At 62.4% G+C, this 21094-nt stretch overlaps 4 protein-coding genes across 6 annotated transcripts; 2 read left to right on the top strand and 2 right to left on the bottom strand.

Annotated features, from left to right (window-relative positions):
* The first annotated feature begins 42 nt into the window (after nucleotides 1-42).
* On the top strand, nucleotides 43-2943 carry Nubp2 (NUBP iron-sulfur cluster assembly factor 2, cytosolic). The gene is made up of 7 exons (XM_090324913.1): nucleotides 43-428; nucleotides 594-712; nucleotides 844-1042; nucleotides 1591-1745; nucleotides 1864-1974; nucleotides 2088-2157; nucleotides 2395-2943. The coding sequence occupies exons 1-7, from the start codon at nucleotides 413-415 to the stop codon at nucleotides 2538-2540; spliced, it is 816 nt and encodes a 271-aa protein (XP_090181039.1). The 5' UTR covers nucleotides 43-412; the 3' UTR covers nucleotides 2541-2943.
* A 698-nt stretch (nucleotides 2944-3641) lies between these two features.
* On the bottom strand, nucleotides 3642-6468 carry Igfals (insulin like growth factor binding protein acid labile subunit). Its single transcript, XM_090324760.1, has 2 exons — nucleotides 6403-6468; nucleotides 3642-5578 (listed from the first exon to the last, which is right to left on the bottom strand). Exons 1-2 carry the CDS (start codon nucleotides 6416-6418, stop codon nucleotides 3780-3782), a joined length of 1815 nt encoding a protein of 604 aa, XP_090180886.1. The 5' UTR covers nucleotides 6419-6468; the 3' UTR covers nucleotides 3642-3779.
* A 4283-nt stretch (nucleotides 6469-10751) lies between these two features.
* On the bottom strand, nucleotides 10752-18005 carry Hagh (hydroxyacylglutathione hydrolase). Of its 3 annotated transcripts, none has more exons than XM_090325015.1 (9): nucleotides 17898-18005; nucleotides 15901-16076; nucleotides 15553-15617; nucleotides 13795-13912; nucleotides 13235-13343; nucleotides 11868-11971; nucleotides 11630-11731; nucleotides 11176-11255; nucleotides 10752-11011 (listed from the first exon to the last, which is right to left on the bottom strand). In XM_090325015.1, the coding sequence occupies exons 1-9, from the start codon at nucleotides 17971-17973 to the stop codon at nucleotides 10912-10914; spliced, it is 930 nt and encodes a 309-aa protein (XP_090181141.1). In that variant the 5' UTR covers nucleotides 17974-18005; the 3' UTR covers nucleotides 10752-10911. The 3 variants fall into 3 exon arrangements, with proteins under 3 accessions (XP_090181141.1, XP_090181142.1, XP_090181143.1); XM_090325016.1 differs by lacking the exon at nucleotides 17898-18005 and adding an exon at nucleotides 17812-17891; XM_090325017.1 differs by lacking the exon at nucleotides 17898-18005 and having other exon boundaries at nucleotides 10827-11011; nucleotides 15897-16045.
* Nucleotides 18006-18282: 277 nt separating this feature from the next.
* On the top strand, nucleotides 18283-20052 carry Fahd1 (FAH domain containing oxaloacetate decarboxylase 1). Its single transcript, XM_090324974.1, has one exon. The coding sequence runs from the start codon at nucleotides 18396-18398 to the stop codon at nucleotides 19059-19061; it is 666 nt and encodes a 221-aa protein (XP_090181100.1). The 5' UTR covers nucleotides 18283-18395; the 3' UTR covers nucleotides 19062-20052.
* The last annotated feature ends 1042 nt before the right edge of the window (nucleotides 20053-21094 follow it).

Genomic DNA, 21094 nt, shown 5'->3' with positions numbered 1-21094 from the left:
CTGCGCCGCCGCGCTCGGCCGGCCGTGACCCACTTTCCGCTGCGGCCTGGACGTAAACAATCCCCGCCCCCCGCGCCGCATTGGCTGGGCGCCGTGCGCGGGGCGGGCCCCCGTCGGACGGGCTATTGTCGAGAGGCCGCGAGACCCGCCAATCCTGAGCTGGCCTCTCCCATTGGCCGCTGCTCGAGCGGACGGAGCGAGCCTCGCACGCCTATTGGGCGCAGATGCGGAAGTCGGTCCGACTCCGTTCGTCCCCGGCGCAGGAACCTGAGGTCACGGGATCTCCTCGGACGACCTAATTGGCTGAGGAGAGAGCGCCTGCGCCTATCAAAGGGCGAAGGGGGCGGGCTCTTTCCGCCCATTGGCCCAGCCGCTCTTCATTCGCCCGGAGCCGCGGAGCGCGCTGGGCGGCATGGAGGCGTCAGCTGGTGCGTCTGCGGGCCGCGGGGTGCTTTTGCCGGGTCTGGAGAATTGGTGCGGGGCGCGGAGCGGGGCGGGGGCGCGGGGCCGGCGGGGGCCGCGGTCGCTCCGGTCGGGGAGGGCCGGGGACGAGCGCAGCCGCCTCCAGCCTCTCGCCTCCCGCTCGTCACCAGAGCTGGGGAACCTGGCAGGCGTCCGGCACATCATCCTGGTCCTCTCGGGGAAAGGGGGCGTCGGGAAAAGCACCATCGCCACCGAGCTGGCCCTGGCGCTACGCCACAGGGGCAAAAAGGTGAGGCCCCTGCGCAGGACGGAGCCTCTGGGCTCCGCGCCGCGGCGGAGTGACGGCCGCGAGGCTGGCCGCGCTGCCCCCCCGGGCTTCCCTGCGCCCCGGGGGTTGTCTGAGCCTTGTCCGCCTCGCAGGTGGGGATCCTCGACGTGGACCTGTGTGGCCCTAGCATCCCACGCATGCTGCAGGCCCAGGGCCGGGCCGTGCACCAGTGTGATGGTGGCTGGGTGCCCGTGTTTGTGGATCGGGAGCAGAGCCTCTCCCTTATGTCTGTGGGCTTCTTGCTGGAAAAGCCGGATGAGGCTGTCGTGTGGCGAGGCCCCAAGAAGAACGGTAATGACCCTGTGTGGGGGCGCGAGCTGGCGGCTCCCCTGGTGCCTCCGAGGGGGCCTTGCGCCACCCCCCCTCCTGTGTGCTGCGTCTGGCAGAGTCCAGCCCTGGCCTCTCCACAGCACTGAGCAGCCACTCAGGCTGTGCTCACGAGGAGCTGCGGGCAGCACCAACATCTGAGTATCAGGCCCTCTGGGGTGACCAAGACTGAGACCTGCGCTGGTGGAGGCCCTTGGGAAGCTACCAGCACAGCTCCATCTCCTGGTACAGAGGGGAGGGCTCCACTCAGAGCAGTCGGAGGCCCCCGAGGTGGGGCCAAGTTCAGGAAGCGCTTGCCTCTGCTTGTGCTGTTGAGCAGCTCCAGTGCTGCCTGCAGGGCGTTTTCCTGGGGCTGGGCAATTCGTGCTGCTCGATGTTGGGGCGGCCTTCAGGGTGGGGAGCTGGTGGGGCAAGGTCAGATGCTGCCTCCTGTTGCCCCTCACTGTGTGAGACGAGGCCCTGCCCGGCCCGGCCCCTCCCTCCTGAGTGGCTAGCCTCGTGGGTCTTTACAGCTCTGATAAAGCAGTTTGTGTCGGACGTGGCCTGGGGGGAGCTGGACTACCTGGTTGTGGACACGCCGCCCGGAACCTCTGACGAGCACATGGCTGCCGTGGAGGCGTTGCGCCCCTGCAGGCCACTGGGGGCCTTGGTGGTCACCACACCTCAGGTAGGCCATTCACACGGGTGGTCTGCTTGTTGAGCTGTCCCAGCTGTCCTCCCGGCCTGCTGCTCCTTTCTTGGCTAAGTTTCCCGCCGCCTGGCCTGTCTGGACTTCCCCTGTCCAGGCTGTGTCTGTGGGGGACGTGAGGCGGGAGCTGACCTTCTGCAGGAAGACCGGGCTGCAGGTGCTGGGGATCGTGGAGAACATGAGCGGCTTTGCCTGCCCACACTGCGCTGTGAGTCCTGAGTGGGTGTGCGAGCGTGTGCGTGTGTGCGTGCGTGCGTGCGTGCCTGCGTGCATGGAGGGGAGGACAAGTTGCAAGCTTGCCCTTCATAGCCTGTCTCCTAGGAGTGCACCAACATCTTCTCCAAGGGCGGCGGGGAGGAGCTGGCCCAGTTTGCTGGAGTCCCTTTCTTAGGTAAGCATGGAGACAGGCTGGCCGGAGCCCCACCTCCCCTCCTGGGCCCCTGGACTGTGTGGATCTGAGGTCTGGGGAGGGGGAGGGGGGTGCGGGGCTCACCCTGGCTGCCCACGATGTCGGGGCGTCTCTGGGGCACTGGGAGACTGTGAGAGGTGGGACTGAGCCTGCCTGCACGTGAACAGCCCGGGCCCCTGGCAGCGTGCAGTGTCAGATGCCACCTCCTCTGTCTGGCAGGCGCTGTGCCCCTGGACCCCGAGCTCACCAAGAGTCTGGAGGAGGGCCGTGACTTCATACAGGCGTTCCCCAAGAGCCCTGCGTTTTCTGCACTTACCTCCATAGCCCAGAACATTCTGGATAGGACACCCACTCTGCTCTCCTGACGTGACCCCACGGCCACCCCCGGTACTGCTGAGAGCTCAGCTTGCAGCTTCTAAAATCTTGAGGGACAGAGGTCCTCAGCGTGGAGGTCTCCCTAGGTAGCCCAGCCCTTGTTTGATGTTTTTAGTGGCATCTTGGCCGAGCTTGCTGCCTCTGGCTGAGGACAGCTTGAGTCCAGGTGCCTTAAGATGATACCAGGCTCAGCCGCCAGCCCACGGCCTTCAACTCATCAATGGTTTTGGCTAAGAGAGGACAGGCTACCTCTGTGTCCACAAACGCCAAAATCCCTGGGCGACCGTGAAGGTCTCTGCGGATGGGATGCTCCAGAGATGCATTATCCAGGGTTTTGTAACTGTGGGAACCTGCCATTAAACCTATGTCACACCACAGTGGTGGCAACCCTCAGCCCCGCGTCCTGGGTGAGATGGCTTCCTGCAGTTCTGGGGCTGCAGCAGACTCTGGCACCCTGATCTCTGGGCATTGGTGAGATTCTGTGGTATTGCCTGGCCCACAGGGCTCCTCTGAGTGTAGCAGGTGCTGCCTGCACAACCTGCCTAGCAAGTGCAAGGTCCTGGGTTCAATCCCCAGTACCAAAAAAAAAAGATACAAATACAGTTTAAAAACAGACAAAGCCTGCCTCTGAGCCGCTCGTGCCAGGCCCTGGCCTTGGCCCTGGCCTTGAGGAGCAGCTTGCGGCCTCTGGACCGGCCTGTGGTCTATAGGTCCTGCAGCCCCTGCTGCTGGGTGTGAAGGCCCGTGCCCACTGCTTGTCTATCTGTGAGCGCCCTGCACAGAAGCCAGTCTGTCCACCACTGTTGCGGCTGTGCCCTCTTGCCCTGACCATGACACCTGTGAGGACTGCTCGACTCCAGCCCTCGGCTCTGCAGAGGGCTATGAAGCCGAGGCTTCAGGTGGCACCTGGGCTGAGGGGGCAGGGCGCATGGAGCAGTGAGGACCTGGAGGACTTGCAGGCCAGGCACAGGGGGTCGTAAGACTGGAGGAATGGCTTCTGGAACCACTCAGGTTCAGGCTCCATGCTCAGGCCAAGCCAAGACCTAAAGGGAGACGGAAGGGGGACCGCAGTGTCTCTCACTGTCGCGGGCCATGGTATTTGTGCACTTTTAATGTTTGCCCACAGAGCCCGCACCCTCTAGCCAAGCCCTGGGCTCCTGCCCACTGCCCAAGCCCAGGCTGCATGGCTGCCAGGCATGCTCCTGTGAAGAGCCGGTCGCCGTCGTGGGTCAGCAGCCTGCAAAGTGCTCCCCAGGGACGTCCCGCAGGTCCAGGCCCGAGACGCTCACGGGGCTCACACAAGTGATGTTGTTGTGGGCGTGTGCAGGCTGGCAGTCGTCCCCTTCGCACCTGGCCTGGACGGAGCGGGGCACGACGCCGGGGTTGTGCAGGGCAAAGTCCCGCAGGGCCTTGAGGGGGCAGCGGCAGTCCCAGGGGTTGCCCTCGAGCCACAGGCGCTCCAGGCCGGGGGGCTGCGGCACAAACGTGTGCAGGGAGTTGTTCCTCAGGCTGAGGAAGCTCAGGCGCCCCAGCGGAGCGAAGAGGCCCTCGGCCAGCGCCTCCAGGCGGTTGTGCGAGAGGTCCAGCCAGAAGGCTCGCCGCAGGGGGCTCAGGAGGCCTGGGGACAGCGTGGCCAGCCGGTTGTGAGCCAGGAGCAGGTACTCCAGCCGGCCGAGGCCCTGGAAGAGGCGCGGGGGCAGGTTCGTGAGCTGGTTGGACGTGAGGTCCAGCTCCAGGAGCTCCGGCAGCTCGGCCAGACTCTGCTCGTGGATGCTGGCGATGCCGTTGTCCCGGAGGAAGAGCCGGCGCAGCCCGGCCAGGCCGGCGAAGGTGTGCGGGCGGACGCGGCCCAGGCAGCTGCTCTCCAGGTGCAGGCTGTGCAGCCGGCCCAGGCCCTGGAACACCTGGTCCGGCAGGCCGCGCAGACAGTTGCCCGAGAGGTTCACGACGGCCACATTGACCAGGCCGAGGAAGGCGCCCGCCTTCACCTCCTGGATCTGGTTGTCGTTGAGCGTCAGCACCTCGAGCTGCCCCAGGCCCTCGAACGTCTTCTCCGCCAGCTGTCGGATGCGGTTGTGGCCGAGCCGCAGCTCCTCCAGGAAGTGCAGGTCCTTGAACGTGCGGGGCCGGAGGCTGGGGATGGCGTTGTGGGACAGGCGCAGGACGTGCAGGCCCAGCAGGCCAGGGAAGGCGTCCTCCGGCAGGCCTGCCAGGCGGTTGTGGGACAGGTCCAGCCAGCGCAGGGCTTTCATGCCCAGGAAGGCCCCGGGGGCCACGGCGGTGATCAGGTTCCGGTCCAGGTAGAGCTTCTGGAGCCGAGGGAGCCGCACAAAGACGTTGGCCTTGACGCTGCGCAGCGCGTTCCTGCTCAGGTCCAGCTCCCGCAGCTCCGCCAGGCCGCAGAAGAGCGCGGGCTGCAGGTAGGCCAGCTTGTTGCCAGCCAGCACCAGCTCGCGCAGGTTGTGCAGGCCCTGGAACACAGCGTCGGGCAGCACCACCAGGCCGTTCCAGCCCAGGTGGAGGTCCCAGAGCTGGGCCAGGCCCCGGAAGAGGCCCTCGTCCAGCCGCGTGAGGAGATTGTTGCCGAGGCTGAGGGAGGCCAGGCCGGGCGTGTGCGCAAACACACCGGCGGGCAGGGTGTGCAGCCGGTTCCGCTCCAGGTGCAGGTGATACAGGTTCCCCAGCCCCACCAGCGCCTGGGGCTCCAGGCGGCTCAGCTGGCTGCCCTGCAGGTTGAGGAAGTCCAGGCCGGAGAGATTCCGGAAGGCCGCGGGGGGGATGGAGGAGAGGTTGTTGCCGTCGAGCCACAGGGCCTTGGTGCCGTCCGGGATGCCGTCGGGCAGCTGGGTGAGGTTCCTGGCGCTGCAGAAGACGCTGAGCTCGCCCGTGGAGTCGTCATGGCCGCAGGCACAGGCAGCCGGGCATTGCAGGCCCTCTGGGTCCTCCAGTGTGCCAGGCTCTGCCCCCTCCAGGCCACAGGGACCCAGCGCCACCCAGGAGAGCAGCAGTGCCAGCAGGGCCGCGGCGCCTGTGGAGAGAAGACTCGCTGTGGGTGCCCCTGTGGCCCTGAGCCTCCTGGGGTCTTGGTTTTACTTGGAACCTGAGCCCTGGTCATCCCAGTTGGATCCCAGGCTGTGGCTGGCAAGACGGCCAAGCCTGCAGCCCAGAAGCTGGCGGGGACACAGAGGGCTGGGGTCCCAGGCAGCCCGGGCCCTGCGCGTGAGGCTGGGAGGCAGGCTGTGTCACCTGAGGAAGGCACTCAAGCCTTCCTGTCACATTGGTCTGGGAAGTAGAGGGGACCAAGCCACTAGCCAAGGTCTGGCCATTTCCAGAACCTTCTAGAGTTGACCCAGGTGGCGTATTTACTCGTCGCTCATGGTGGCTGGACAATGAGCCAAGACACCCCTGCCCCTTAGGCTTCAGGTTAGTGGAGAGTGGGACAGGGACTTGGGGCAGAGGGGACCCCAGATTGCCCTCACCAAGTGTCAGGCCCCAGGGACCCAGCTTCCAGCACCCGCTCCCTGTACAGGGCGCGGGCCTCCCTGGGCTCCCGCCCGCTCCCCCTCACTGCGATAGACAGCTCGTGGTGGGCTCCGAGCCTGCCTGGCCGGCTGGCCCCCCAGTATCCTGGGGCACCTCTCCCACCCAGAGAGCGCCCAACAGACGCTGCCCCAGTCTGGAGGTGCCCCTTCCCTGGTGGGTCCCAGGGAGCCCCTGCGCCCTGCTTGTGTGCCCAGAGCCTTGCCTGCTCATCCCCACCGCCCATTGCCCTCCCCCGGGGAGGAGGGGGCACAGACCCTTGGCCTCCAGGGGCTGGGCTGTGGGTTGGCCCCCTGGCAGCCAGGTCCTCACCTCTCCTCAGGGCCATCTCTGCAGAGAGGACTGCGGGACAACAGCTCCTGCCCTCTGGATTCCCCCGCGGCCCGGACAGCCGGCCCCACGCGCCTGCTCACTTAACCCCTTAATGCTGGGCGGCAGTGCCAGCCACAAATCCCCGGGTGCCGACTGTGTAGGGAAAGTGGGAGGGGCCTTGTCCTAGAGCCGCCTTCTGGGCCAGCTCCATGGCTCCCAGCCTGCCCCAGCCCCTGCAGACGGGCTGGGAAGGGAGGGGGCCCTCTGGAGTGGCTTCCGGGGGGGTCTAGTGGCCCCCGGCAGCCTGGGGCTGAGGGTCTCCCCAGGGAACCCCACATACCACAACAGTAGGGGGCTGCGCTGGCACTGCCCTTCCACTGCCCACCTGTCCCCGGCGGCCACTGTTTCCATCGCCCCTCCCACCTGCCAGTGACACCTTACCCCGAAGCCCGCCCACCCACCTGGCAGGCCGCCCTGGCTGGGGTTTCCCAACATCCTGAGTGGGCTGTCCCTGGCACTACTAGGCCCAGGGGGGCATGGAGGGCTCAGGCTTAGCCCTGCAGTGACCTCCGGGCCCACTGTCTCCTCCCCCACACCTCTTCTAGGAATGCCTGGCAGGGCCACCGCCACCTCACTCATGTTTGCCTTTCCCAGACTGGCCTAGAAGGGGCAGGAAGACAGTGGGTCTGTGGCCCAGCGTGCACACACACACACTGTCCTCGGAGGTCCCAGGCCGCGTACGGGGCTGCTGGGCGGGCACAGCTATGTGAGGCCGGGAGGTGGTCCTGGCGTCCCTCAGCCTTTGCCCAGCCACACCGCTTCCTTCCCCGCTGAGCGGGCACAGGGCGGGCCTGGCCCTGGAGCCAGGAGCCTTCTCCAGCTCTGTCCTTTTGTCCCGGTGGGTCTGTGGGAAGGGTCTGTGGGAACACGTGGGCATTGGAGGATAGAGCCAGGTGTGGAGACGGGCAGTGTCGGGGCAGGCGAGGAGCTAGATGAGGGGGCATTTTCCAGGTCATTCCTCAACCTCTTCTGAGAAATTATAGATCGGAAGGGAGAAAGTCCACACCCAGAACCACAGAGCAGTTTACACAGTAGAAAGTGCGGCCTCAGCAGGCCCCGGGGCCAGCGGCCCGGCCTTTTCTGGGAACGAGGGCCCGGCTGGAGCAGGGCCCTGTGGCCAGGTGTACTGGGAAGGCACCACTGCACTTGTCCAGAGTGAAGAGGGCAGAACTGGGGCAGCGGGGTCAGACTCGGCTTGCCCGTGGCGGCTCCCTTCTGCTCACTGTTCCTCAGCAGCCAATCCCGCTAGGCTGGACTGGGCCGGATTCCCGGGGCGCCTGTCAGACTGGTGGGCAGGTCAGCCAGGATGGGGGGCCTTCACCCTCACCCCCACTGCAGGCCGCACTCAGCTGGCTGGCAACTGGTTCTTCCCCATCTCTTCTATGAGTGCCACCTCGGCCAGGGCAGGAAGGGGTGTGTGTGTGTCCACACCTGCATCTGGAGGGTCAGGACACATGGGGCATGTCTTACCTGGCCACTGAGCAGTCGAGAGTTGGGGCGCATGCTCCATCACGCCTGTGTTGCTGCCGTGTTTGGCCTCTTGTGGACGGGGCCTCCTTGTTTCCTGTCCCATCTCTGGGACACTGAGCCCCTTTGTCCTGGGCTGGCGAGGTGCCAGGTCCTGCTGTAGCTCTGTGCATTGATCTGATTCACGTTTGGGGAATCGCGCTGGGTACTGTGGCGCCTACCTGTAATGCTATCGATCCAGCCTGGGCAAAGAGTTAGGGAGAGCCCCTGGCACAGAGCACGGCGGCTCTGATAGAAGCCATGAGGCACAGGTAGGAAGGGGGATGGGGCGTCTCAGGCCTCCCCTCGGCCCACTCCTGTCCTGTGAGGGTCAGCTACCAGCCTTCTGTCAGGCACAGGCATGTGTGGTCTTGGACTCGGCTTTTCATGCGCGTACAGACTCGTCTGCCCAGGCTGGCTTTGGGCCAGAGTCCTTCACCTACCCAGCACAGCTACCAGAGCCTGGCTAGGGGCTGAATGTTTCACCACCTGTTGGCCATTTATACTTTTAAGGTCTTTCAATGTCCCTGTTAATAATTCTGGGTTTGTTTTTTTTTAAACTAGCTCAGGGCCTGAGCGCTGTCCTTGGACTTTCTCAAGTATAAAACTCTACCACTTGAGCCTCAGCACCACTTCTGGCTTTTTCTATATATGTGGTACCAAGGAATCGAACCCGGGGCTTTGTGCATGCTAGGCAAGCACTCTACCACTAGGCCACATTCCCAGCCCCTATTTTTATATTCCAGTTCTTTTAGGTGTTTTTTGTTTTGCCAGTCCTGGTCCTTTGCCCAGTGAATAGCAGAGATTTTCGCTGTGGATCTTTTATGTGTGCTTTGCATAAAATGTGTCAATTCTTACAGTTTCTTAACTGGAGTGTTGTTCAGAAAGGCTTGCACATGTCTCTCAGGCCACGTGGCTCCCTCCGACCTCTCATCTCTTGTGTGGCAGTCTGTCCCAGGCTCCCCTGGGGTTCTGATGTTTTCCTGCCAGGTAAGAGCCTACATAAACTCCATAAAGCAAAGCCAGAATCAGGCACAGTGGTCACACCTGCAATCCCAGCACTTGGGAGGCTCCAGGGAGAAGAATCCTGAGTTTGAATCCAGCCTAGATGACACAGCAAGACTCCAACAAAACTGAACACCCACCGCCTTCTTGGCTGAGTGGCCACACACTCAGTGGGTGTGATCGCAGTGGTGGAGGGGCACGGTCCCTGAGGGTTTTATTTTGCTCAAGGCTGGTGCTCTGCCACTGTGAGCCACAGTGCCACTTCCACTGGTGGTGAACTGGAGATAATCTCACTCTCTCCTGCCTGGGCTGGCTTGAACTGTGATTCTCAGACCTCCGCCTCCCCAGCAGCTCGTACTTCAGGTATGAGCCATCGGTGCTCTTTTTCATGCTTTTACTAAGTAGCTATTTGTTATAATGTTCTGTGCTGTGCTTTCCTCCTGTCATTTTTGTTTTGTGGGTCATGGGGCTTGAACTCTGGGCCTGGGCGCTGTCCCTGAGCTCTTCAGCTCAAGGCTAGTGCTCTACCACTTGAGCCACAGCCCCATTTCCCATTTTCTGGTGGTTCATGGGAGCTAAGAGCCTCACAGATGTTCCTGCCAGGGCTGGCTTTGAACCACAGTCCTCAGATCTCAGCCTCCTGCGTAGGGGGATTCCAGGTGTGAGCCACGACGCCTAGCCTTACCTTACCTTCGTTTCTGTCTAGGCTGAAATGGTTTTGTGCGCGTGTGTCAGGATGAGGGGCGGCGGCTGTGTCACCTGTGTGTCTTCTGAAACCACTCACCCACAAGAACCCACACACAGTGCTCCTGCAGTGTGAGCGCCTGGGTCTTGGTGGGGGCCAGCGTTCCCAGGGGGGGCGCGTGGCCGCCCCATGGGGAAGTCGGGTGGTGGCTGGTGGCCTTCCAGCCACAGCCTGCGTCCCTCTGCCTGTCTGCACGTTGTCCCGGATGGACGTGGACCTGGGGCCAGCGGGAGCAGATCACGTCTCAGCCATGGAATTGCTATTTGCTACTGCTGCTTTCAAAGGCCCTTTCACATTGACTTTTTTTTTTTTTTTTTTGCCAGTTCTGAGCTTGAACTCAGGGCCTGAGCACTGTCCTTGGACTTTCTCAAGGCTAGAGCTCTACCACTTGAGCCTCAGCACCACTTCCAGCTTTTTTCTATATATGTGGTGCCGAGGAATCAAACCCGGGTCTTCATGCATGCTAGGCAAGCACTTTAACCACTAGGTCAGACTCCCGGCCCCTGACTCTCATTCTTATTTGAACATGCGTGTGTGTCCATGCACACATGGACGTGCACGCACAGCAGGGTCTCTGCTTCATAGCCGCAGTGCTCGTCTGATGGGACAGATCTTGTCTGCGGAAGCAGTGTGTTCAGGCCTTTGCCACACTGGCCATATTCGTACAAGAGACTAGAAACATGTCACAGGTGATGAGAGGTAAGGCTCACAAATACTTTTCCTGTTTGTTTGGACCTTTGTCTGGCATGCTTCCGTCTGAACACAGAGCCCTCTCCGCTGGAGTCTGGAGCCCAACCCCTCAAACTCGCACCAGCTCTACGCAGTGTGTCTGGGCGTGAACGTTCCTCATTAGTGAAGCTAGCGTATGGCTTTGCCTTGGGGGCCCAGGACTTGGGTGTCACATGTGACAACTGTGGAGCCAGGAGGGATGTCCGTTCCTCCAGGCAGACAGGTGGCAGGGACGCCGGAGGACACGCGCTAGCCCAGGGGACACATGTGGGGCTGGAGGTGATGCAGAGTCTGAAAACTGAGGTTATGGGAATAAATACTTTTAAATTTTTTCCTCTTATAAATATGCATTAGAGTGCGTTTGATCGCACAAGCTCAGGGCTCTGAAATTAATTTAAAATTAATACTGGATTTCCTGCATGGTGGGCAGAGCAGGGCTCCCAGCCCCGGCCCGGCGGGAGGCCTCAGTCCCGGGGCGCCTTGAACTGGTCCTTCTCCCTCCGAATGGCTCTCATGGTGGTCACGGGGTCGGACTCGCCCGCGTGCTGCTGCACCGTCTTCTCCCTGCAGCACGGAGAGGGCCGCTTGCTCCGCACACACGCCACACCCTGCGCACGCCCAGGGGCCAAGGGAGCCCTGGCCTAGAGGGTGGAGGGTGGACGCCCCACTCTGGGCTGTCCCGAGGGGCCCTGGAGCAGACTCCCCTCCCAGGGGTGGGCCCGCCGCACCTCACTCTCATGAAGGGGTTGTAAGTGAACTCCTCTGCGAGCGTGGACGGCACGGTGGGCTCCCCGACCGAATACTTCTCCTGTGAGAGAGCACGGCAGCCTCGCCCTGGGCCCACAGCCATGCGGGGCCTGAGTGCCAGGGAAGCTGCTGGGGTTTGAGGGAGGGCAGGGTCTGCAGGCAGGGCAGGCGGCAGGGGTGCGGCAGGGGTTTGAGAGAGGGCAGGGTCTGCAGGCAGGGCAGGCGGCAGGGGTGCGGCAGGGGTTTGAGGGAGGGCAGGGTCTGCAGGCAGGGCAGGCGAAGGGGAAGGAGACGGCCAGCGGTTGAAGCCGTGAGCAGCGATGGTGGGGACGGCCTGTGTGGAAACGCTGCAGAGGGACAGGGCAGAGCCTGTGCACACGTGAAAAGGGGCATTCACCGTGCCTGGCACACCACGGGACCACGGTGCCCACACACCTTGGCCCACGCCAGCTTCTCCTGCACAGCCGTGTTGCCGGGCTCCACGTGGCGTGCAAACTTGAGGTTGTTGATGGTGTACTCGTGGCCACAGTACACCCTCTGGAGAGAGCAGACACGCGCGCTAGCCCCGCACCCAGAGGGCGCGTGGCTAGCGTGGCTAGCGGACCCCACCTCCGCCCCACACGTTAAATACCAGGGAGGGGGGCCGGCATGGGCACCCCAACACCAGGCCTACCGTGTCTGGAGGAAGCCGGCCCAGAATCTCCAGCAGTGCTTTATACATCTCGTCTGCCGTCCCTTCGTAGAACTTCCCACAGCCAGCCACAAACAGGGTGTCCCCTGGAACGCGGTGGCCGTGAGGGAGGCCCGAGGAGGGCGCTGGCACAGACTCGCCAGGCCCCACGCCCGCCCCGGGGGTGCAGCCTGTGCTGCCGGCCACCTGGAGGCCCGAGGTCTCCCCACACCCCGTGGTCCCTGGCCTGCATGCCCTCCCTTCACGGCTGAGGGGGCCGGGGACCAAGACAGGCAGGGGCACACGTCCAGGACACATCTGCCTGGGCTGGCTTTGAACCTCAGTCCTCAGGTCTCATGTGAGACTCTTACCCCTAATCCACCAATGAAAAGCCAGAAATGGAGGCATGGCTCACGTCGTCAATATCAGGCATGAGTGAAACGCCCAGAGAACCTACAGGGCCCTGAGTTCAAGCCCCAGTACCAGCACTGAACAAAAAGTAAAACTAGAGCCTAGCGGGATGCCTGTTCCTGTCCCTAACCCTGCAGGCCGGGTGGCTCACCTGGTGGACACCCCCTCGCGGTTCCGCCCCCTCAGTCCCCTCCCCCAGACACCCCCGCTCTCAGAGCCCACTGGACCTTTTTCCCCCAGGCAGCTGCGGAAGACCGGGGCCTTTCTCAGCGGAGGGCTTCATGTTGGCTACACGCCCTTCCCGAAAGCTCACCCAGGAACCCGGGTGCAGAAGTGGGGCCTGCGTGGGGCCTGCCCTAGGCCCCCCGGCCCCCGCCCCAAGCGGCCACCCCAGCCAGCCTCACCTCCCACCTCACCCGGGCCCACACGGGACCAGCCGAGGTGGGACACAGCGGGCCTTGCCCCCTGCACATCAAGACGGCCAGGCTACAGAGTGGAGGCAATGGAAACTCGGCGGTGGAGGGGTTAAACACAGGAGCAAGGACCAGAGGCGCCGGCCTGTCATCCCAGCTGCTCAGGAGGCTGAGATCTGAGGATCAAGGTTCAAAGCCAGCCTGGGCACAAAAGGACACTAAAGACTGTGAGCCTCCTATCTCCAATTCACCACTAGAAAACAGGAAATGGCGCTGTGGCTCAAGGGTGGGGTGGTAGCCTTGAACTGAAGAGCTCAGGGACAGCAGCCAGGCCCAGAGTTCTAGCCCCATGACTGACAAAAAAAAGTGGAGGTGTGGTTCAAGGGTAGAGCGCTAGCTGTGAGGAAAAAAGCTGAGCAAGAGCAGGGACCCCAAGACAGGTTAGGGGCGCTGGTGGCTCACACGTGAATCTACTCAGGAGGCTGGGGAGGCCTGCAGTTCAGGCACAGAACACGCCTGGGCCACGGCCCACCGGAGCCCACTCACCAGTGAACACGGCAGGGGGCTCGGAGCCCCCAGGCTTGCTCACGAAGTAACAGATGTGCCCCGAGGTGTGACACGGCGTGGACAGGCATTTGACACTGAGAGACCCCACCTGGAACAGACGCGGATGCAAGCCCAGCTGACCCGGGGGCCTCCCGCCGCCCTGTGGACACCCAGGGGTCCACCCGACCTCCTGCACAGGGCAGCCCCAGGTGCCAGGCTGCCAGGAGCCACATCGGGCATCTTGCCAGAAGAGCTCCTGACCCAGCCACCCGGCAAAGCCGACCGGACTCAGCGTTGAAGCTTCCCAGTTCTGCCCAGTTCTCCCCAGATCCACCAGGCCCCCTCCCCCCGCAGGCAGCCCTCCCGAGCCGCTTCATCGCCAAAACACCCGCACTACCCCCCCCAGCTCCCAGTCCCGCAGAGCCCAGGTCGTCGTCGTGCTTGTTGGTTCTCTTGTGCCTCGCCCCATGGAGGCCACCGGTGTTGAGTGCCAGCTGAGGGGCTGCGGCCGCTGCCTGGTGCCGGCCAGGACGGCGGGAGCACTGGCGGCCGCTCCTCACCTGCAGCATGGTCAGGTGTGTGACCTTGTGCGTCAGAGCCCCGATCCGGTCATCGCCGCCATACACCTTCAGCCCAGGCTCCATCTTGACCAGCTTCTCGTTCCCACCCGCGTGGTCCCTGCAAGTCACACCGGACACCTGGGGCCCAGCAAAGCAAAGGGGGGCTGGCCGGCTGGGTTCCACTCCAACAAACAGGACTCATTCTGCCCCACACCCGGTGCCCCAGGCCGGAGCCAGGCCCCAGCGCCTGGCGCTGGCCTGGGACTGCGAAGGGCCGCTCTGCCACAACCTGGGGTGAGGGGCTCCAGCTTGCCCAGGCTGTGTGCCCAGTGCTCCAGGGAAGGCCGGGAGCACAGCCCCAGCGCCGCAAGTGGAGGCAGGGTCCCCCTCCCCCAGCTGCCCCGGCCGGCCCTGTCTCCTGTGGACTCACTCAGAGGCCACGCCCAGGAGGACCTGAGGGGCCAGAGCAGGCCTGGCCCTCCTCACCTGGGAGAGTGGCCGCTGCCTCAGGCTATCAGCTGCTGCCCACCCAGGCCGGCCATGTGGTTCAGGCTGCTGGAGGCCCTGGGATCTGTCCCCCGGCACCATGCAAAATAAATGCAAGGGGCCGGGAGTGTGGCCTAGCGGTAGAGTGCTTGCCTAGCATGCATGATGATCCGGATTCGATTCCTCAGTACCACATACACGAGAAAAGCCGGAAGTGGTGCTGAGGCTCAAGTGGTAGAGCTCTAGCCTTAAGAAAGCCCAAGGACAGTGCTCAGCTCTGAGTTCAAGCCCCAGGACTGGCTAAATAAATAATAAAACCAAGAGGAGTGATGACGTGTTGACCCTGAGCCCATGCTGTGTCTGTGACATGAACGTCACCAGGGCTGCAATGCCCTGCAGCGGGAGAGGACGCTGAGTGGACCTGGCCAAGTGTGGCAGAGCCCACCGGTGCCCAACGCTGAGCTGGCAGCAGGGGGCTGGGGCCTGCAATGACAAAGGGCGGCCTCTACTCTCCGGCCTGGGCAAAGGTCAGGGGACGCCAGCCTCCGGCCCAGCCATCCAGCAGAGTGGCTTTGCTTATGTCAGCGGCAGCTCAAGGGGCTCCTGTGCTGCGGTGCCAGGAGGGAGTCAAGGGTGGTGCGGGGGCCTTGTGTGGCTTTTGGGAAAGAAAATTAAGAGGTAAATAGGTATTTCTGCCATAAAAGAACTTCAGAAGTTTCAAAAACCCAGACAAAAAGCCTGTTTTATGCTTTTTTTTTTTTTTTTGCCATTCCTGGGGTTTGAACTCAGGGCCCTAGGCTTTTTCGCTCAAGGCTAGAGTTCTACCCCTTGAACTGCAGTACTGCATCTGGCCTTTTAGTGGTTCATTGAAGAGAACAGTGTCATGGACTTCCTAGCCAGGATGGCTCTGAGCCAGGATCCTCAAATCCCAGAGTCCTGACTGTCTAGGACGGCAGGCGTGAGCCAAGGGAGGCTTTGGACTGGCAACTCTACCTCAGAACCCCGAACACTTCTAAAAACTCCAAACTTCTCTCATTGTTTAGACTTCAAGTACTGAAAATAAACCTCTTGAAACATGGCTGCTTGAAAAACACACGGAAGCTGGCATTCTGTCCAGAAGCCCAAGATCCAGATCAAAGAGGCGGCCTTGCCCGCTCCCACTGCCTCTCCTCACCGGCAGGGTGCCAGTGGCCGAGCACGAGAGGACAGGCGCCTGGTACTTTATCAGGTTCTGGGGGGGCCTCCCCGCGGGACCCTGGGCCCCACACTTACCAGTGGTGGTGTGTGGTGAGTACTGTGGTCAGCTTCACCCCGTGCTTTTTCACTGTTTCTACCACCTGCAAGCACATGGCAGCACAGGCGCGGTCACTCCCCGTGCCCCGGCCTGGGCCTGCCCTTCAGCGAACCGACACTGCCCTCCCCCGACCCTGCAGCCGCTCTTGCTCCGGCTGTCTCTGTCTCTCTCTGTTCCCCTTCCTCTTCTCCCTGCACACACGGAGGCAGCACTGACCCGGGAAAGCTGGGCTGGATTCATCTCTCCTGAGCTCCCGCCCGGCTATGAGGTCCTGGCCAGTCACGTGCAGGGGTGACCGGGCTGGGGAGCCAAGTGGAGCCACGCACCTTCTGGGGCTGCACGGGGTCCACAATGGCGGCCTCCCGGGTGTCCTCATCGATGAGCAGGTACATGTAGTTGTCGGTCAGGGCAGGCAGCAGCTCCACCTTCATGGCGCCCTGCTGCACAGTCAGACTCTTCCTCAAATCGGAGTGATAGCAGAGGACGCCCAGGAGGGCTGGGCCTGAGGGCACAGGGCACAGCCTCAGGTCAGGGGCGGGCAGCTCCACGTCCACACCCGCGTCTCCTGTCCCCGTGCCGGGGGGTGGCAGTGGGTCTCTGCGCATGTGTGGCATGCTGGGGGGGGGGGGGGCACGAAGCTCCCAGCCCAGAATTCAGCATACGTTCCCTGTCAAGGCCTCAACAAGGGACAGGGCTGCGGGCCCAGGAAGGCAGGGAGCGGTGCCAGAGCCCGGCTGCCAGCCTGAAGCACAGCAGGTGGTCATTCTTTCACAGCCCTTCAAACAAATCGGCATTGCTACCAAACGACAAGCATCCGAGAGTGGGTAATGCACCACCAACGCCTGGACACAGACCCTAGGCTATTCAGTGTGGAGGATGAGGAAAGGCCAGCCAGGAGAGCCAAAGGACTCTCTGCAAGAGGACCAGCCTGCAGTGAGCAGGAGTGACCAAGGAGGAAAGCCAGCCACCAGTGGACAGATGCCAAAGTACTTCCAGCAATAAGACTTCATCTCAAATGCCTAGCATGCGTACAACACTGTTTTTCTTTTTTTTTTTTGCCAGTCCTGGGCTTGAGCTCAGGGCCTGAGCACTGTCCTTGGGTTTTCTCAAGGCTAGCACTCTGCCACTTGAACCTCAGCACCACTTCCAGCTTTTTCTACGTATGTGGTACCGAGGAATCAAACCCGGGTTTCGTGCATGCTAGGCGGGCACTCTACCACTCGGGCAAACTCCCAGCTCAGCCCCAACACTTTCAAGTCTTTGTTTTACAGGGGTTGGGGACCACACAGGTGACAGGTTTCTCACACAGGTGACAGGAGAAATGAACCCGCGTGGCAGCAGCAGTCCATGGGTAGACAACGCCTCCAGGGACCATCCACATGCAGGCTCCATTTTACTTGCCACTGCCAGCAAAGCTACTCAGACTGCACTGTGCGTGCACATGGAGCGGGGCCTTGAAGCATGCTAGACCAATGTGCACCGCCTGCGCTTGCCATTTCTCTTTTTTCACACCTGCAGGTCCTGGGTTTTCCAGCTCCTTGTAAAGCTGCTCAACACAGCGTCTTGGTATAATCCAGAGTCTGATATTCTGCAGCCCTACGGCCCCCCCACCCCAGCCCACGGGCATCGGAGGGGTGGAATGAGGGCACCCTTCACACAACGTCCCTTAAAGCCGGGCACCCGTGGGCTTTGCCTAGAATCCGTGCTGCACAGGGAGCAGCGGTGGGGAGGGCGGCGGCCGGGGACCCCAGCTCAACCGACAGCCGGGCTCCGGGGTAAACACCTGCCACCCGCGCTGGGCGGGAGGGGAAATGGGAAAGGCACAGCCACGCCAGGCCGGGCCGGGGCGCGGGCCCGGCGCTCGCGGGGAGCCGTCACCCGGGCGGCCGGGAACTTCCCGGCGAGGGCCGGCGGGGCGGCGCCGTTCCCCGGCAGGCGGCCTCCGGCGGAGCCCAGGCCGCGGACGCGCGTCCCGGGCTCCGTCCCCGACCCCCACCAGAGCACAAAGCCCGGCTCCCCACCCCGCCGGCCGCCGTTCGTCCCCGCGTCTCGGGGCGGGCACCGGGCGGGAGCCCGGCCGGCTCCGGGGCTCGGGCACGACGACGGGACGGGAGGTCAGGGGTGGAGATCGCGGCCCCGGGAGGGCCGGGGTCCGCCGCCCTCCGGCCCGGCGCCCCAGCCCCTCCGCGGCCTGGCCTCGGCGCTCCCTCCCGGCCAGCCCGCGGGCGTCCAGGCACCTGAGCCGGGAGACGACGACGGCGCGCCCAACCGACGCCCCGCCCGTCGGCGCCGAGCCGCGCCCGTCCGCGCCCAGCGCACCTACCGAGGCCGCGGCGCGCGCAGGAGAGGCCCAGCGCCGCGAGTCTGCGGCAGTAGAGCGGCCCGCGGCCGAGCACCATGACCCGCCGGGCAGCACGGCCCGGGCGCAGAACCGCAACACCGGCGTCGGGGGCCGGAACGCCGCGTCGGGGGCCGCGGCCAATCAGCGCCGGCCGAGCCCCGCCCCGCCCCGCCCCCGACGAACCAGCGCCCACCTCGCGCCGCCCCGCCCCCACAGCCAGCGCCCGCCCCGTGCGGAGGGCGCAGCCAATCAGGGCCGGCAGGACCCGCCCCTTCCCGCGCCGTCCAATCAGCGAGTCCGGGGGCGGGGTCTCGGAGGCGGAGTCGGCGGCGGCCCAGGGACCGCCGGGGACTCGCCGCGCCTCTCGGCCGCCAGGCGGTCGGTGACCGCGGCTCTCCGGCTTACGTAAGGTGGGGCCGGTCCGCGTCCTCTCCGGGCTGCCGTAGGCCGGGGCCGGCGGCACGTGACCAGCGCCGCGCCATGGCGGCTCCCAGGCCGCTGTCTCGCTTCTGGGAGTGGGGGAAGAACATCGTCTGCGTCGGGAGGAACTACGCGGACCACGTGCAGGAGATGCGCAGCGCGCCGACCCGCGAGCCGCTGCTCTTCCTGAAGCCGTCCACCGCGTACGCGCCCGCGGGGGCGCCCGCGCTGCTGCCCGCCTACAGCCGCGACGTGCAGCACGAGCTGGAGCTGGGCGTCGTCGTGGGCCGGCGCGCCCGCGCCGTCCCCGAGGCCGCCGCCATGGACTACGTGGCCGGCTACGCCCTGTGCCTCGACATGACCGCCCGGGACGTGCAGGACGAGTGCAAGAAGAAGGGGCTGCCCTGGACCCTGGCCAAGGGCTTCCCCGCCTCCTGCCCGGTCAGCGCCTTCGTGCCCAAGGAGCGGATCCCCGACCCTCACGCCCTGAAGCTGTGGCTCAAGGTCAACGGGGAGCTGCGGCAGGAAGGGGAGACGTCCGCCATGATCTTCTCCATCCCCTGCATCATCAGCTACGTCTCCAGGGTCCTCACCTTGGAGGAAGGAGACCTGATCCTGACCGGGACGCCCAGCGGCGTGGGGCCCGTGAAAGACCAGGACGAGATTGAGGCCGGCATCGACGGCGTGGTCACCATGAGGGTTCAGGTGCGAAGGTCGGAATACTGAGTCTGCACACGGCACGCTCGCCGGCTGCCGGTCGGGGCAGAAGAGAAGGGGAGGCCCCGGCTCGCCCGCCTCTCCTCTGCATCCGCTTCCAGACGGGGCCGCCGGGAGGAGAGGACCGCAGAGGACCGGGCCTCCGACCCCGGCGTCTGGCTCGGGTGGGGCCCGGGTACGCGTTCGCCCCCCTGACCTCCTCCTGGGTGTTCTGGAAAAGGACCCGACTGGACTGCTGGGATAGGAATGGGAACAGAGAAGTCGTGCTGCTCCCCAAGAGAGTATTCCAAGCCGACGCTCCCAGAGTCCAGATCCCCTTTCTTAAACGGAACCGAGCAAGCTTCCGTGAGCCATGCTGAAGCTTAGACATGGCGAAAAAGGAGAAAGAAAGGAAAAAAGTGGGGGCTGGGAGGGTGCCTGCCTCCCTCGCATACACGAAGTCCCGGGTTCAGTTCCTTAGACGGACGTGGCACTGTGGCTCAAGTGGCAGAGTACTAGTCTTGAGCAAAAAGCTCAGGGACAGCGCCCAGGCCCTGAGTTCAAGCCCCAGGACTGGCAAAAAAAAAAAAGTGAAAGTCAGGTTTCTGGCAGTTTCCCAAATTTCCTTGAATTTTATAGTCCTCAAAGGTATTTGCAGATTACTCCAATTGACTTTTTTTTTTTTCAGGGCCTTAAGTTTTCTCAAAGCTAGAGTTCTACCACCTGAGCCACAGAAGCACTTCTGGCTTTTTTTGTGTGTATGCGGTACCAGGGAATTAACCCAAGGCTCTGTGCATGCTAGGTGAGCCCTCGACCACTAGCTCACTTCCCTGGCCCCTCCAATTGGCTTTTACCAGGGAAACACAGAATAACTACTACATATAATTAAAATTTGAACTTTTGTTAGGATTTTCCTTGCTGATTTTGGAGCATCTATCCAAGCCTGCAGATTTTGTGTTTGAAAGATGATTTTTAAATTGCTTTACTTTCCAAATAAAGGCATGATTTTAGATGGTCTAAAGGTGAGCTTTCTTGCTTTCTTGGGTGGGTAGGTTCCTTTGCCCTGAGGGTGTTCACACCTTGGTCTTTGGCCTTAGACCTGCTGAGTACTTTGCTCTAATTTGTTAATTGAATTAACCAGCACTCCACCTCTCAACCGGAAAAGGAGGTCACTAAAAGTTGAAGGGCCCAAGAGTGTTTCTGGATCCCTTCACTAAGTTTAAAAAAAAACAAAACACCTTTAAGACCAGCTACCTTGGTTTACATCTATAATTCCAGCTGCTCAGGGGGCTAAGATCTGAAGATCGATCGCAATTCAAAGTGATTTGGGGTCAAATAAGTCCTGAGTCTCTTATCTCCAACAAACTTATCAAAATCTGGAAGTGGCTGGGAGTGTGGCCAAGTGGTCAAAGTGCTTACCTAGCATGTATGAAGCCCTGGGATTGATTCTCCAGTACCACATACACAGAAAAAGCTGGAAGTGGTGCTGTGGCTCAAGTGGTAGAGCCTTGAGAAAGCCTAAGGACAGTACCCAGCCCCCTGAGTCCAAGCCCCAGGACTGGCAAAAAAAAAAAAAAAAAAAAAAAAAAAACCCTGGAAGTAGCACTGTGGCTCAAATGGTAGAGTGCTAGCCTTGAGCAAAAGAAGCTCAGGGACAGTGCCTAGGCCCTGAGATCAAGCCCTATGCCCAACAAAACAAAAAATAATATAGAGAAAGCAAGCCTGAGGCATGGACTTTGGTCAGTTCTCGAGCACTCAGTAGGACTAGGTATGTGCCAGGGCATTTATTCCAAGTTCGCATGATGCTTCACAAAGCTATCAGTTTGGTTTAGGGCAACTTTACCATTACACAGATAGAAAGCTGGACCCTGGGAGGCCTGGCTAGGCTCACTAGGCAGAATGGCAGAGCCAAGCTTCCTCCATTGTTCTAAGCCTAGAACCTGAGGTCTGGCTAAAGCCTGGCATGGTGAGAAGTACTTGTAATGTCAGAATTCAGGAGGCTGAGGAAGAGCTGGAGGCAGGTCATATTACACAGAGTCCTTGGCTCAAAAACTCCACTAAAC

This window comes from Megascapheus bottae, chromosome 36 (genome assembly GCF_031878675.1).
Source record: "Megascapheus bottae isolate mThoBot1 chromosome 36, mThoBot2.hap1, whole genome shotgun sequence".
Taxonomy (NCBI): Eukaryota; Metazoa; Chordata; class Mammalia; order Rodentia; family Geomyidae; genus Megascapheus; species Megascapheus bottae.
This window is presented reverse-complemented; position numbering and strand designations above follow the sequence as displayed.

Coding starts and splice junctions, on each gene's coding strand:
- Hagh (XM_090325015.1), bottom strand. CDS start 17,973: ATGGTGCTCGGCCGCGGGCCGCTCTACTGCCGCAGACTCGCGGCGCTG. Junction 13,344..13,794: donor CACACCTGACCATGCTGCAG/GTGAGGAGCGGC, acceptor CGTCTGTTCCAG/GTGGGGTCTCTCAGTGTCAA. Junction 11,256..11,629: donor AGAAGCTGGCGTGGGCCAAG/GTGTGTGGGCAC, acceptor GCTCTCTCACAG/GAGAAGTATTCGGTCGGGGA.
- Fahd1 (XM_090324974.1), top strand. CDS start 18,396: ATGGCGGCTCCCAGGCCGCTGTCTCGCTTCTGGGAGTGGGGGAAGAAC.
- Nubp2 (XM_090324913.1), top strand. Junction 1,746..1,863: donor TGGTGGTCACCACACCTCAG/GTAGGCCATTCA, acceptor TCCCCTGTCCAG/GCTGTGTCTGTGGGGGACGT. Junction 2,158..2,394: donor TGCTGGAGTCCCTTTCTTAG/GTAAGCATGGAG, acceptor TCTGTCTGGCAG/GCGCTGTGCCCCTGGACCCC.